The sequence below is a fragment of the Triturus cristatus genome, chromosome 2_2 (genome assembly GCF_964204655.1).
Source record: "Triturus cristatus chromosome 2_2, aTriCri1.1, whole genome shotgun sequence".
NCBI classification, from domain to species: Eukaryota; Metazoa; Chordata; class Amphibia; order Caudata; family Salamandridae; genus Triturus; species Triturus cristatus.
Window position 1 is genome coordinate 481250442 of NC_140582.1, and position 15725 is coordinate 481266166.

General features: G+C 46.9%; 1 protein-coding gene across 1 annotated transcript in view; it reads right to left on the reverse strand.

The window, feature by feature from the left end:
- Nucleotides 1-15725, reverse strand: part of MGAT4D (MGAT4 family member D) — a 666451-nt gene that overhangs the window by 242687 nt on the left and 408039 nt on the right. Inside the window, exon 7 of the mRNA XM_085641583.1 lies at nt 11920-11995. Within this exon, the coding sequence (XP_085497709.1) occupies nt 11920-11995 (76 nt within the window). The remainder of the gene's footprint in view (nt 1-11919; nt 11996-15725) is intronic.

The window sequence follows — 15725 nt, forward strand, 5'->3', positions numbered from 1 at the left end:
ATAGCTAATCCAAACAAACAGGGCAGGCTTTAGAGCTGGTGATGCCTGGTGCGAACATCTTTGTTGGTACCCCCCATGACCTCCTTCCCCACATATCCCCCCACTGCCATCCTCTTAAAGTGCCCCTCATCTCTCAATAGCCCATCTCTCGCATTTATGTAACTTCTTTTACACCATTACCCGTCCCAAAGTAGGATGTCCAAGCGATGTACATTACACACATGTGCACATATTATGTCGGGGTATATGTGTGTAAATCAATGTATTGGAAATATTACCCAAGACAATGAGGACTACGAGGTGTAGGAATCATTTGCAATCCATACAGGTAGAAATGATATGTTATGAGTGCTTGGTCTGGAGAAACACAAACTTAGGATTTAAACATAATAAGGTGGATGTAATTGTCTACTAACAAAAATGTATTATTATCCCAATGAGGTATTTTTAGCAAGCTTAGAATAATGACAGATTGAGGAAACAAAACTTCTAAGCCCATGCCTAGCAGTTTGCATGCTGCTGTTTGATTCTGGTTCATAGCTCACTGTGCTATAATAGAATCATACCTCATGGACTGAAAGTAAGAAAAGGACGTCTGTGACAAAAAACATTAACCCACTGAGCAATCTAGATAAAATACAGTTTTGTGATCTGCATTTTTCATGTTGAGCTTTGCAGGAGGAACATTATGCCACTGCGCTACGTTTATAATGAGTTAAAACTATGACTATACAAAGCCGAGATCCCTCCACCAAGTACAATAAACACCAAATTATCTTGACATATTATCTTTAAAAAATTGCTGGCACACGAGGAACTCTTCAGCAGGTGCCATTAACTCCATGAGAAGTTTGAAATGCGGTGGCACCAGTCGCACCAACTAAAAACCAGCACTGTAGAAACCCCATGAAAGGACGAATATTTGTACATTTGCTTTACAGCACGCTGATGTCTGTCTGTGTAGCTGACAGTAGGTGTCAGATGGGAGCGAGGAAGACTGAAATATGTCCAACAGGTTGTTCTAGATCCGAGACATAATACACGTTTTGAGGTGAGTCTGGATTGTTACTTCTGGTTAAAACATTTGGTAAAACCAATAAAAGATCAGCTGATCTTATGAAATCCTTCTTAAAGGTCATGAAATTACTTTGTTGTCACACTCCTGCTGCTGGGTGTCGGAGCTACGGAGCAGGTAATGCTTGGGAGTAGGTTCAACAATATTAATAAGAAAACCAACATATTAATGAAGTGTCTAGTGAGGCCCAGTGAGCAGAGTATTTATCCCCGGACGGCACCGTATGTTGAGACCATTAGAATAAAATCAAACTTTTGTTAAAACACAAACTATGGAGGCAAACGTTTTTCCCTGACCCTATCCAGAATTGGCAAAACTAAGGGGGTGATTACAATGGCAGAGGGTCCGCCACTGCCCGCTGTGCGGTGGCAGGCCCTCCGCCATTCTCCGCCTGCCAAATTAGGAAGGCGGAGGGAATCGGACCGTGGCGGCGCAAAGACCGCCCGCCACGGATCCGCCACATGCATTCGTTCCAATTGCCTGACAGACCGTCCAGATAGCGTAAAATGGGGTCTGTGCCTAGCAGACACCGACCGCCAGATTGCGATGCTGGCCACATCCAGTCTTTCCGTGGCGGGTAAACAGCCATTGAAAGGCTGGAGGAGAATGCACTGTTGGGGGGGAGTGCACTGTGGGGTACCCATGGTACCCCCCTACATTTCACTGCACTAAGTGGCGGAAACCACGCGGTGCCTGCCACGCAGTGCAGTGAAAATGAAAAGCACAACATGCATGTTTAGCATTGCAGTGGGTGCTGCAGCCAGCAGCACCCACCACAATGTTAACCATGCACGATGCGACCGCCACAGGGGCAGTTGCATTGTATTCTGACGTGCAGGACCGCCGCGTTAGAGGCGGGTGGTCCCAGGCACCGCTACGGTGGCAGCCGGATTCGAGTCCGCCCGCCATCGTATTGACCCCCTAAGTCCTGTGGATTGCCGCCCCTCGTTTTCTGACCCTGTTCCTTGCAAACTCAACCAAATGCCTATAACACGGCACATTATTCAATCCGAGATATAAAGTCACTGTGTCCGATAGTCTGACACATTTACAGAGTGCTGGCCAGAAGTACATTAATTCTGACATTGGCATCTACCTCACTCCTTGTGCAATGTCATACCCCTTGTCTCTGGGTGGATAACTACACTGACGCAGTTATTGTACCACTACTTTGCATCAAGGTGGTACCTTTCTATTACAAGACAACATTTGACTGCTCTGAACAGAAATGAATGACAGAGAACGTAACACACCAGATTTGACATTGCTATTTCTTACACGGACCGGAGCCTTAATAACACTCTAGTGATCTATGCATATGCTACACTTGCCTCCTCTTTGAAAGGGTAACAAAGAGGAAACACTTGCCTTCTGTACTACGAGGGTAATGTTAAATGGTAGCGGCAGTTTCAGTCGATAACCTTTCAAGTATTTGCCCGGCGGTAATCGCCTCTCATACCACTCGATAATTTACCAATAAAAGAGGCAGGCGCCGGAGACTGGAAGGCAGGAAACAAAGTTTTATTCCGTCGGAGCAGAACACATCAGATCAGACAGCAAGGTATCGTCACGAGGTGCTCTAACTGCATCTCTGAGACCTGGTCTCTTATACACAGGTTTATTGCTTTATTACACATAGTACATTCTTGAGATTCCCTTGATGTATGGGGGAATATCCCCTGAAGCCCCGGTTCAGATCCGATCCCACACATAGATACAGTAGAAGTTCCCACCCCACCCACAGTAGGAGATGGCTATTGCGCAGCAGGGTATTCCGCCAATTCCTGGGGGGTGTGTGTGACCGGTCGGGTCTCAGGGAGTAGGGGCTTTGATCTACTGTAATCCCTTTGATGTGGGGTGTTTCCCTTACAGTAGGGGCAATAAACTGCATCCGCAGGGCTAGGTGATGGCCTGGGACCAGTTCAGACAATGGGGCGCAGAGGAAGGGGGTTATCAAAGGAGAGGCATGACCATGTATGGGATGTCGGTCGGATGTGGTTCCGTAGCAGGGTCGCGCAGAAGGAGAGGGTTTATGGCCTGTATGAGAGAGCGGGGGTGGCCAGCGCGCGGGGGATGCTCGCAGCGCCAAGGGGAACGTGCTGGCGATTGACAATGAGCGGGGAGAGAGTGGGGTGCCTAAAATGGCAGCCGTGCATTCGCTGTGCGTGGCGCTGGGGAGAGGCAAGATGGCGCAGATAATGTTCAGTTTGCACGCTAAATTTCCACAGTCCTCCCTTTTAACATATCTCGCCAGCTTGCCTGGCCGTCATTTATTCTTCGTTAACCTTCAGCTATAATATCGTTAATGTCTTTCGTACATTCCTTAAAGATACAGAGTTTTTAGGGCATGCAGGAGTAATCTGACACATTTGCTTATAGTTATTTACAGGTGATAAAGTAGGCGAGGAGGTAGTACATACAGAGTTACAGTGTAGTCGTGTACATGGCTGGTGTTGTATGGATGTTACTATACAAAGTTACATTTCCTTAACTTCTCAGTGTACAGTCGGAAGTGATTGATGCAACACCATAAAAACTTGATAAGAAGATAGTTAGTATAAAAAGGTGGTTGGGAGAGGATTTTCGACTTTGACATGGGTTCTTCTTTCCAGTGTCCTTTTTATAAAGAGCTATCACTGGTAAGCTCTCATTGTTGTTCTTCTTTCGTTGGCACTGTTGAGCACCGGCGGTGGAGCTAAGGTCCAGCTCAAATCCAATTTCTCACGTTGCAGGGTGTGATCATTCATTGTTCTCCGATCACAGCCCTGTTCCTTAACACAGTTCACCATAGGTACTTTGAGACAGGGTACCTGCCTTTTGTTCTTCTGTGGGTGGGTCAGATTCATAATCCATATAAAAGATGGTGAGAAAGAGAAGGGTGTGACGTGCTTCGGGACGCCGAGGGAAGAGGGGGTGGAGTGGGATCAGATCAAAAATGTGGACCAAGGGGAGCAGAATCTTCCAGCACTGGGCCCATCAATCGGGCCCGACGGGTTGAGACTTCAGGCACGCTGGTCGGTGAGCAGGGGGCCTCGATGTAGCCCCTCGCGCTTATCATCCTGAAAATGGTGTCTCGTCCCACGCCCTTTTTGCTTCGTAGCCTCCCCCTTGGTCGATGTCATAGATGTTCCAAGGTCTGCGGCCAGGCTGTGCGTCACGTCCGACCCCTCCCTTCCGATGGCAGCACGTTATCTTTAAATGGGTACAAGAAACAAAAGTCTTAGAGAGTTGGCAGGGAAGACATTTACATACTTCATCCTCTCTCCCAACCACCGAGTAGTTGCGGACATGTTTTTATCGGTTGCTGCATGATTGGTGTCTTTTAACTCTGATGTTAGTGTGTGCGTTACTAATCTATTAATCATTGCTGTGGTGCAAGTTTCTGTGGGTGTCCCTGTCCATCGTCTGGCCCCCTAGGTGCCGATTCCTGCGCCCGATACTGGTTGCAGGAAGCCTGACATCTGTCAACCTTCTTGTGTGCCTGGCATTTGATCACAGCTAACCGTGTGGGGAGGAGGACTGCTTCGGTCAGGGCAGAGACTAGATCTCCATGCAGGATGGGTGTGCCATGAGAAGTCAAGAATCCCCTCTCTTTCCATAAGAGCCCAAAGTGGTGAACTACCCCAAAGGCGTACTGACTGTCTGTGTAAATGTTTGCGGTTGTCCCTGCTGCCAGGATGCAGGCTCGTGTGAGGGCAATTAGTTCCGCCGCTTGCGCGGATCGCTGTGTGATGCGGGCTGTCTCAACAACTGTTCGAGCTGTGGTGACTGCATAGGCAGCTGAGGTGGTACCATCGGGGAGCTTGATGCATGAGCCATCCACCCACAGTTCTCCGTCAGGGTCCGGGAAGGCAGTATCCCGGAGGTCAACCCTACTCATGGTTTGTTCGTCGGTGAGGGTCACGCAATCATGTATAGGGGATGCATTGGGGTCAGCGTCAGGGAGAGGCAGTAGTGTGGCTGGATTCAGAGTGGTGCATCGTTTTAATGTGATGTGGGGTGCAAGCAGAGTCAGTTCATAACCAGTCAGTTGTGCGCTAGTCAGGTGTTGAGTCTTGGTTTGGTTCAGGAGGGTATCAACAGCATGGGGTACCAATACTGTGAGGGGGTTCGAGAGCACGATCCCCTCACTTTGCCGGATAGAGACAGCAGCGGCGGCTACTGCTCGAAGGCAGGCGGGCAAAGCTCTGGCTACGGGGTCAAGAGTGGCAGAGAAGTAGGCACAAGGGCGTTGCTTAGGGCCTATGGACTGGGTTAGGACAGACAACGCACATCCCTCCCTTTCGTGGGTGTAGAGGGAGAAAGGTTTAGTGTAGTCTGGGGTTCCTAGGACTGGGGCCGAGCAGAGGGCGTCTCGTAATTCTTTGAAGGAGGATTGACATTCGGGTGTCCAGGGGAGGGGGAAGGGGGTATCTTTAGCCAGCAGGGAAAGCAGAGGTTTTACGATAAGACTGAAATTTGGCAACCACTGACGACAAAAGGAGGTGAGGCCCACTAGGGACCGCACTTGCTTCTGAGTTTTGGGAACAGGGGTTTCTAGGATGGTTTGAATTCGGTCAGGGGTAAGTTTCCTCCCGTCTTTGGATAGTAGGTGGCCTAGATACGTTACTTGGGGCTGGCAGAATTGCAATTTCTTTCTGGAGACCTTGTGACCGTTCTCCGCAAGGAAGCGGAGGAGGTGAATGGTGGCTGTGACGGCAAGTGGAGTGGTGTCGGCCGCCAAAAGAATGTCATCGACGTACTGTATCAACGCCACTCCATCGGGTAGTTGGACTGCATCTAGTTGCCTCTTGAGGGCTTGGCTATAAATACTAGGACTCTCTGTGTAGCCTTGGGGTGCCCTGCAGAATCTGTACGAACGGGCTTTTAAAGTGAAGCCGAACAGGTAGCGGCTGTCTGGGTGGATGGGGATGGAAAAGAATGCGTTCTTGAGATCAATAACGGTAAAGATGGTGGCAGTGGATGGAATCAGGGTGAGGATGGTGGTGATGTCTGAGACCACGGGGTACTGGGGTACGACTACTTTGTTAACCTCTCGCAAGTCAACAATGAAACGGTAGGCTTTCTCATCCCCCTCGCCTTGCTTTTTTACAATGGGTAGGATAGGGCTGTTGCAAACATTACTGACTACTTCTTCTACCACTCCTGCCTCGACTAGGGACTCGATGATTTCCACCAATGCCTTCTCGCCTTCGGGCGATATCCGATACTGTGGAAGCTTTGGGAGCACTGCATCCGGTCGGACGGTTATGTGTACCGGGTCGATCACCATGCGCCCTACGTCTGAGTCGGTTTTAGCCCATAGATGTGAAGGTAATGTGTCGAGTAGGGACATATCAGCATCGGTTATAGAGAGCATACGCCGTGTGTGACAGGGTCTGGACAGATCTGGGTTATCGTGTAGGATGACTCGAACTCCGTCTGGGGAGCATCTGATGGTAGCTCGAAAATGTTTTAGCAAATCAAGTCCCATAATAGCATCGGGGGTGTTGGAGGAGAGCAGAAAGGTCGTGTCGGTGGTGTTATCTTCTAAGTCAAAGGGGATTGGTGCTGATAAGGGGTTAGTGGAGGGCGTTCCGTCAAAGCCTATTGAGGTTACGTGTGAGCCAGACAAGGGTGCCCTAGGAATCAGTCGTTTAGATAACGCACTACGTGTCGCCCCAGTATCTACCAGGAATGGAGATTTTGTGCCCAAGACCTTAGCGGTGACGTAAGGACCTTGCTGGTCAACACGGAGTTCGACTGGATCCCTCCCTTGCCCCTGGCGGTCCTATGCGAAGTCATGAGTGCTTTCATAGTCGGACTGCTGACACTGGTTTTGTCGGGGGCGATCAAAGGTGTTTGGTCTGCCTGGCCTGTCGTTGATGGCGTCGTTCGTGTGCCCTCGTCCCTGTCCTCTATTTCTGGGGTCATATGCTGTGTCTCTGGGGTTCCTATTTTTGTTCATTTCCAGAAGGACCGGGCACTGGGATTTCCAGTGTCCGAACCCTCTACAGAACGCACATTGATTCCCATCTAAGTCTCTCCGTCCGTTGTAGGGTGCAGGTGTATGGTCTCTAAGGGGTAGCTTTCTAGGGGCGGTTGGTTGGTAATTCTCTTTTGGGGGTTCCCTTCCTATGGTCACCCCTTGCAACTGTGCTATCATCACCCTCTCCTTTAATTCCTTTTTCTTCTTCTCTGACGCTCTATCGTTCTCGTTCTTCTGGTTTTCGTAGTATTGGGCCATCTGGAGAATTGCTGCGGGTTTGGAGGCTGCCCAACTACTCTCGCTGGTCTGTAGCTTCTGGGAAACTTCTTGTGACAGACCCTTTACATAATTCTGGACAAAGAGGTGGTGTCCGGTTGCGGTGGTCATGTCTTGGCCACTGTAATCGGAAAACACAGTCTCGAATCGGGAGAAGTATTCAGACACATCTTCCTGGGGTTTCTGGCGGCAAGCCGTCACTATCGACCAGTCTACCTTTCTTTCTGGGATTAGAGTCTTCAGCTTTTGTACAATCTTGTCTGGGAGCTCTAAGATGGCTTTCGGGGGTTTCTGTCCTGGTTCTCGCTGTTTATCTATGGTATCAAGTTGTACCCAGGTATATCCGAACGGCTCAGCGTGGTCAACTTTCCGGATTTGTTTCCACACATCAGCCGGCAGGCATAGCCCAAAGAACAAGTCGATATCTGCTAACGTCATTATCGTTGAGCCTAAGGCGGTACCCAATTCCGTGTAGAAGGCAGTCGGGTTCTTTCTTAAGTCGGGTAGAGTCTTTCTAAAAGTCAAAATATCTTGCCGGTCCCACGGCTGATAGACCCAGTTATATACAACCCTTCCCTTCGCATCTTGGTGGTTGATGTCGTCGTGCGTTCCCTGACCCCGTGGGGGGACCCAGTAGGGGGCAGCTTCTTTGATGGGCATCATGGCATCAGCCCTTCCTCCCTGGGGTTTAGTTGCTATGGGGGTTTCTGTTTTGGTGGTCTGTCCATGTTCTTTAAGGTGTCGGTAGACCTCGAGTGTACGAGTGAAGAGGTTCGTTACATCGCCCTCTCTTTCTTCCCCAATGTCTACCTTCCTATATAGGGCCGCTAAGCCTTCGGGACCTTTATCGTGGTACCTATCCTCATATGCATTCAGGGCGTGATAACAGAGCCGTACGACGAAGTGTCGTCTGCGGCTGTCGGCATACGAGTTATACACGTCTGTTATATACTCCTCACTTTCTTTTCGCTCCACCAGCGTCCCTACTATCTTATCAATTCCTGCTCGTTCATCCTTAGTTAGTCGATTCATTCTGGTGGACTCTTTCTTTCCTATCTCATGGTCATCTAGCGTTGTACTCGACGTTGGGTTCGGCACAAGAGGCTCAGCCGGCGCGGAGGCCGTGAGGGCCGAGGCCCCTGTACTGCTTTCGCTCGTGTTCGGGGGTTGTGGGTGTTGCACTACTGATTGGGAGGGTGCATACGGAGGGGGCATGTAAATGATCGGGGGACCTAACAGTAATTCGTCATTCGTTCGCTGCTTGGAGGACAACTCAGGGTAGAGCAAAGAAGGGGTCCTAACAGCGTACTGGCCTGAGGTTTCGGGCTCCTGTCTTAGTTTAGTTTCCCTTCTCTCCTTTATGTCTTCTTCTAACTTTCTAGCGGCAAGGTGAGCTGCCTTTCGTAATTCCTTTTCTGCTTTTACTTCTTCCCTCTTGTTCCGTTGCGTTGCTTCTTTGCGCCACATGCCGATACTGTCAAGCATAGTAGGCGTCGTCTTATTGCTACGCAGAGCTATTTCTAGCGCTTCTATCTTATGGTCGTCAAAGGATCCCATCAGTGGCCACTGACTCTCGGGGTCCTTCCTTGTATATTTATGCCATAGCTTGCTATAAGCTACGGCGACTAGTCCATATTTAGTGAACATGTCCTTATTAGGGGTGCCTTCCAGTGAAGCCGGATGGTTCACCTCTAATAAGCGGTCCGGGCAGAACCAACTACCAATCAGTGGGGAGAAGATAGGCATGACGGGTTTCAACGGGGACAAAAGTCAGCACTACCTATCTTTTCACTGCTTGCAAAGACTAGACAGAATATCTCTATTCTTCGTTATTTGTAAGCAGAGAATACCTCCAAAGAACCAATATCGAACAACTAGTGTTCGGACAATCAATCAATCAATCAATCAATGGGAGATAAAGATAGGCATGACGGGTTTCAACGGGGACAAAAGTCAGCATTACCTACCCTTCACTATTTGCAAAGACTAGACAGAATATTCCTATTCTACGTTATTTGCAAACAGAGAATATCTCAAAAAGCACTATTCTCCAAAACAATCAATGTTCGGACAATCAATCAATGGGGAGATAAAGATAGGCACGACGGGTTTCAACGGGGACAAAAGTCTGCGTTACCTACCCTTCACTATCTGCAAAGGGAGAGAGAGAGAGTATTTCTACTCCTCCCCGTTTGTAGACAGCGAATATCTCAAAAAGAACAATCAATGAGCAATACTAGTATTTCCAAAGCTTTAAACAATCAATCAATTATTTCGCATTTTGTCGTGTATCACGACCTTACCCGGACCGCGTGGACAGTTTCTCGTCTTCCGCCTCCAGCGCCCGATCGTCCTCTACTCTCCGTATTTGCCGCGGCACTCCTGATGGTTCCCAGTCAGGACCGTAGATCACTCGAGAGAGGTCTGCTCGGAACCAGTGAAGTTCGGATGATCGGCTGCCAGACGAGGGTCTATTGGGCAGGAGCTCTCCCGATCGTTGCAGTCGTTCACTCTGTCGTCGGGACCTCTCCCACTGGATCCACGTGTCGCTGATGGGCCCCACGTTTGGGACGCCAATTGTTAAATGGTAGCGGCAGTTTCAGTCGATAACCTTTCAAGTATTTGCCCGGCGGTAATCGCCTCTCATACCACTCGATAATTTACCAATAAAAGAGGCAGGCGCCGGAGACTGGAAGGCAGGAAACAAAGTTTTATTCCGTCGGAGCAGAACACATCAGATCAGACAGCAAGGTATCGTCACGAGGTGCTCTAACTGCATCTCTGAGACCTGGTCTCTTATACACAGGTTTATTGCTTTATTACACATAGTACATTCTTGAGATTCCCTTGATGTATGGGGGAATATCCCCTGAAGCCCCGGTTCAGATCCGATCCCACACATAGATACAGTAGAAGTTCCCACCCCACCCACAGTAGGAGATGGCTATTGCGCAGCAGGGTATTCCGCCAATTCCTGGGGGGTGTGTGTGACCGGTCGGGTCTCAGGGAGTAGGGGCTTTGATCTACTGTAATCCCTTTGATGTGGGGTGTTTCCCTTACAGTAGGGGCAATAAACTGCATCCGCAGGGCTAGGTGATGGCCTGGGACCAGTTCAGACAATGGGGCGCAGAGGAAGGGGGTTATCAAAGGAGAGGCATGACCATGTATGGGATGTCGGTCGGATGTGGTTCCGTAGCAGGGTCGCGCAGAAGGAGAGGGTTTATGGCCTGTATGAGAGAGCGGGGGTGGCCAGTGCGCGGGGGATGCTCGCAGCGCCAAGGGGAACGTGCTGGCGATTGACAATGAGCGGGGAGAGAGTGGGGTGCCTAAAATGGCGGCCGTGCATTCGCTGTGCGTGGCGCTGGGGAGAGGCAAGATGGCGCAGATAATGTTCAGTTTGCACGCTAAATTTCCACAGTAAGCTCTGTTTGCGGGGGTCTTGGCTACAGGTTCCGATCAGTCGCAGATGCACATACTTAATCATTTCAGAATCAATAGCATTGTGGTCCTAAACTATGAGAGCTGCAATGGCCTTGGTGGGCTTCCAGAGGTGCTATGAAGTGCCACAGTTTGCGCAAGCGTGCTCTCTGCATGGAAGAACTGAATGTAAACTACTGAGGACCATAGAAATTACCCATCCGCACATTTCCACCATAGACAGAGAATGGGTAAACTCTCTGGATACGTCAGGCCCTCTATGTCTTCAGAGGCATGGGCCTGAAATTAGTAAGTGGGCCTGTAACAGTGATTTCCAAATCTGGTGTCGTTACTGGAGCCAGCCCAATCCACATCAGACACAACTTTTCTCCTGATGGTGACCTTAAAGGGTCTATCGCTGTCAGGCACCGCCATCGCTTAGGATATTGTTGCGATTGTCAATGCACTCCAAGGAACTGATCGCACCAGAGTGGATGTGTCAATGCTATACATTACTAAAGCTAGGAAACCCTCTCTGCAATCTTCATTTAAGCTTTACATAAGCATATAAGAAGTATTTTCATATAAAGCTTTATATAAAATATAAAAAATAGAAGTTGACCCCTAAGTTCTCTTGACAACGGTTTTACAACTCAAGATTAAGGTGCTACCATAAGAGACTCTTCCAACCTCTGGCATTCATATAAGCAAGCCTAACAGGCTTTAAAATATTCAAAAACTGACCTGCAAATTTGCAACGCTCAATCAAGGGAGTGCGGGGTGCAAAGTAGAGACTGTGACGGTCAGTAAATATTCAGTGAGAAACAGGGAGAGCAGCATAAAGTGACACATTTTCATTGCGTGATAAGAAGAAATTGAGAAACGACAGGATGTTAAATGACTTTGGGTCCTTCTGGGCTGAACTTGGTAGCATAGTGGTAGCATTTAAAGTGTTAAACATTTTAATAGTACTGAGACCGTCCCAATAAGAGCAAGGAAAAATATAATGTCAAAAAATTACCATCAAATATAAAAAAAATACCATCCTAAACACACCATGGAGTTACGTTGTTCGACTCCTAGTTTTTTTAATAATTTGATTTAGTATTTCTAACCAGCTCCTGTAAGGCTTGGCGGCTCCTTAACAAGGAGAGTGGTTTTCATAGGACTTTCAAGAACTCACCTGCACATAGAAAACACCCTTGGGCTGGGCGTAAAGCATCAGGAGGCTATAGTCCAGATTCTGCTTCGTTCTCCACCTGAATAACAACGAGAAGAATGTAGGTGAGGATTGGAAAACATTGAAACATGACATCAGTTTCCTCTTTTCAGCACTCAAAAGGCTGCAAGAGGCAATCAATTTAACACAATTTTCCCTCGCCACCAAGGACTTAATGTGCGCTGCTACTTTGACTTATGCCAACAAAAAAGCACCAAAATAAAGTGATGTATTATATGGCCCATAAAAATTCGAGGCCCGAAACAAAAACTGATTCTTACTCTCAAGATGAAGAAACGTGCGACATGACATTGCACATGTTTACAACTGTAATACTGTTCGAGAAAGTTCCAAGCCACGGGCTCCCGACCTGTGAATTTCGAAACTTATGTGCAAGCATGTAGACACATTTAATGTACATACATTTTTTCAAGCCCTTCAAAAACGGAATTCTGGAACTGTGAAAAATCGATAGGGAAATCTGTGATCTTTAGGTAAATAAATGTTCAAGTTTCATAGGAACTTCTACTTCTGTCATGTATGAATCTAACTTAAGCGGGGAAAGAATCTGTAAAATAGGACCCAGGTATGGAAAGATAGCTTCTGTAATGCCGTGCTTCCCAAAACTGAAATGCAAAGTAACTTTACACTTGATCTACAAATGACAAGGTTCAAAGATCAGGCTTGAAATCAAAACTAAATTGCTCATTTTGCATTTGTAAATGTTTGAAGTTTGCATCTGATTTTTTTCTGTCATACACATAATTTTCTCAAACTTTAAATGCCAGAGCACTACAGCCATCACTAGTCAGGCATATGCCAGGCATGGATTTCTTTTACTTGATTTCTAAATAATTCCCAAAGGGCATCATCATATAAGTCACAAGTGACAGCAAAGCGTATGTTCACTTCCTCGAAAAGGAGGACAAGGGAACCCTACTCACTACGGAACCAGGGTAATTGAACTATACAAGACAACAGTGGTTCCTGTGGAATAGTATGGTTGTGTATAAATGCAACAATGCTTGATAGCGATATAAGGGTTATAATTGATGTCAGAAAGGAAGAAACACACACACCAATGGTTTAGTTAGCACATATCTGTATTACTCAATTAATAAATTGAAAATAAACAATTGTGCAAAAAAAGTGTCCCAAGTGAAACATGAACCTAAGGAGTGCGTAACATAATGTGACAATATTTACAAGGTTTCAGTAGAAACTTAGTACAGAAAGCAACCATTTCAAAATTTACACATGAATATTCAGTCACTATATACAATCATAAGCACTGAAACATTGTTTCACTTTCATCTTTACTGTCGACGGCGTTTCGACCCTATTGAGGTTGTAGGGTCTCGTCAGGACCTATGATAATAGGGACATCTGGACGTTTGAATGCTCTGCTGTTTATAGGGAGTGTGCAACCCGTGTTTAAAGTGAAAGGAAGGTACTCACAGAGAACCCAGCCGGGTTCCTTGTTGAGGGTGTGAGCAGACAATCAGAGAATAGAGCAGCACAATGGCAAATAGGCCGGAACAGGTGGGGGAACTCTAATAGTGGCTTGTAGTCGACTAAACGATCTAGAAATGCGGAGAAACCGCCACGTATGGGGGCTGGATGAAGATTCCTAAATAGGGATGGAGTTTCAAACGGCACGTGACAAGCTACGTGCAGACAGCAAGACCGCATCTGTCTGCTTGCTGAAGTACAATGACGTTTGCATTTATATACAACCATACTATTCCACAGGAACCACTGTTGTCTTGTATATGTTCACTTCCTCAGTACGTGTCAGGCAATATAGTGAACTGAAATGTGATAAGTTAAGTGCCTTTCATCTACCATAAGGTGCGGAAATCATCACAAATGCATACTAATATGTCTGCCATTGTGGTTGAAGACCGGTGTAAAGAGTTACTACAGAAACATTCATGGTGTGTTTGCACCCCCTCTTCTCATTTATCCGGGTTCAAAAGTAACCACAGGGAACTTACTCTGATTATTAAGCATGGCATCATAAATATTGCTCACAACATTCATATCCATTTAGTACAGACATTCCATCCATTTAGTTAAATAAAGACTGGGGCCTCAGGTGTTTCAAGTGGAATTGCTGGCTTTGTGATTGGAAGCTGCTTCAAGAATTGAGTTTTGCTTCATTAACAATATCGTATGGAATGTTTCCACCGATAGCACTTCTAGAAAGAATGCCAAACTTAAGCATTCACAAAAAACACTTTTGGAATAACAATCTGTTTACTTTTTCAGTATACGTGCACAGTAGGGCCTAACCAGTCACACTAATCCCTCATTTCCCATGACAAGTTATTGCAACACACCCACTGTCATCGTAAAATATAAACAAAACGTTTAACACCTCAGCATAGGGAAAGAATTGAAAAGGTCCGTCTGCTTTGTCACGCTCATGTGTGTGGATGCATTTCACAGAGGGGATTTTGTTTCTTTACACATTGAGCACTAGTTAGTAATTGACAGTGAAAAATTCCACCACCTGTCATCCATGGAACTGCCACGATTGAATGGGCATTAAATATCCACTCTTTTCTGTACCACAATTTTTATTTTCTCAGTGGGGACTATAGATTAAATATAGATGTCATATTTATCCATCAATATGTTCTTACCTCAGTCTGTACATGCATTACCTTCTGTGCAAGCTTGCTTGTGAGCTGCAGCTGCCTTTTGCATTTGTGATTTGTGGAGCAGTATATGCAGTGATAGCTGCATTCTCTGTATGTGTAAACGTATATGTCCAGGCCTGTGTGGACGGGGACATGTACAACAGTTTGTGTGCATGGATGACTGCATGTTTGTCGGTATGTGTGCCCCTGTATTTTAAGTGTTTGTCAGTATGTGCATGAATGTTGTGGAGTTGAACGTCTCTGTCTCAATCGCCATGCACCACTGTGCTCCTCATCTCATCATCTACCTGCCAAGGTGTGTCTTCCTTGGCACAAGATTCATGTCTCTAGCCCATTACAGGTGCTCTAAATTATTTTTATATTGATACTAAAAACCATTCTAGAGTGATTTGGAATGTAGGGCTCCGCACAAAGAGTTACTCATTTTCCCATTGACGACTAACACTGACACGACGAAACCATGGCACAATTAATTACTGGTGGCAGTTGATGTACAATCGTGCAGTGGAGGCCATTTTCCCTGTACTACACAGCTCAACATTCACCTTGAGTGCATAGTGCATCCTGAAGTTATGTAGCCCCAGGCTTGCACAGCGCTCCATAGGATTTGTAGTTGGCAAACAAAGTAATTCACTTGCATGATCCTCAGAACATCTTTTTCACTACTCTTCCCTTCAGAAAACACTGCAGACAAGAGCAGTGTGTCAGGTTTGAAATTGCATCAACTTCAATGGAGCAAGAAGGATTTTTTGCATCCACCTTCCCTGGTTTTAATCTAATCTCCACAACTCAACAATCTCCGCTGGTTCCCAGTACAGGAGAGATGTAAATTCAAGCTACTCAAGTCTACAAAGCTCTCCACAACACCAGTCCAACTTTCCTCAACCACCGCCTCAATTTCTACCAACTCACCAGACACGTTTGGTTTGATCTACATCCCAGGCAAGAGCACAGCTCCCTCGAAACAAGAAGACCAGATGCAGAGGACGCTTCATCTCATACCTCATAGCAAAGACCTGTAATGACCTCCGGAAACACCTCAGAACCTCAAGACATGTCTCTTCCAGACAAAACAGGCATGATCTCCTCCTCCACCCTCAGGCC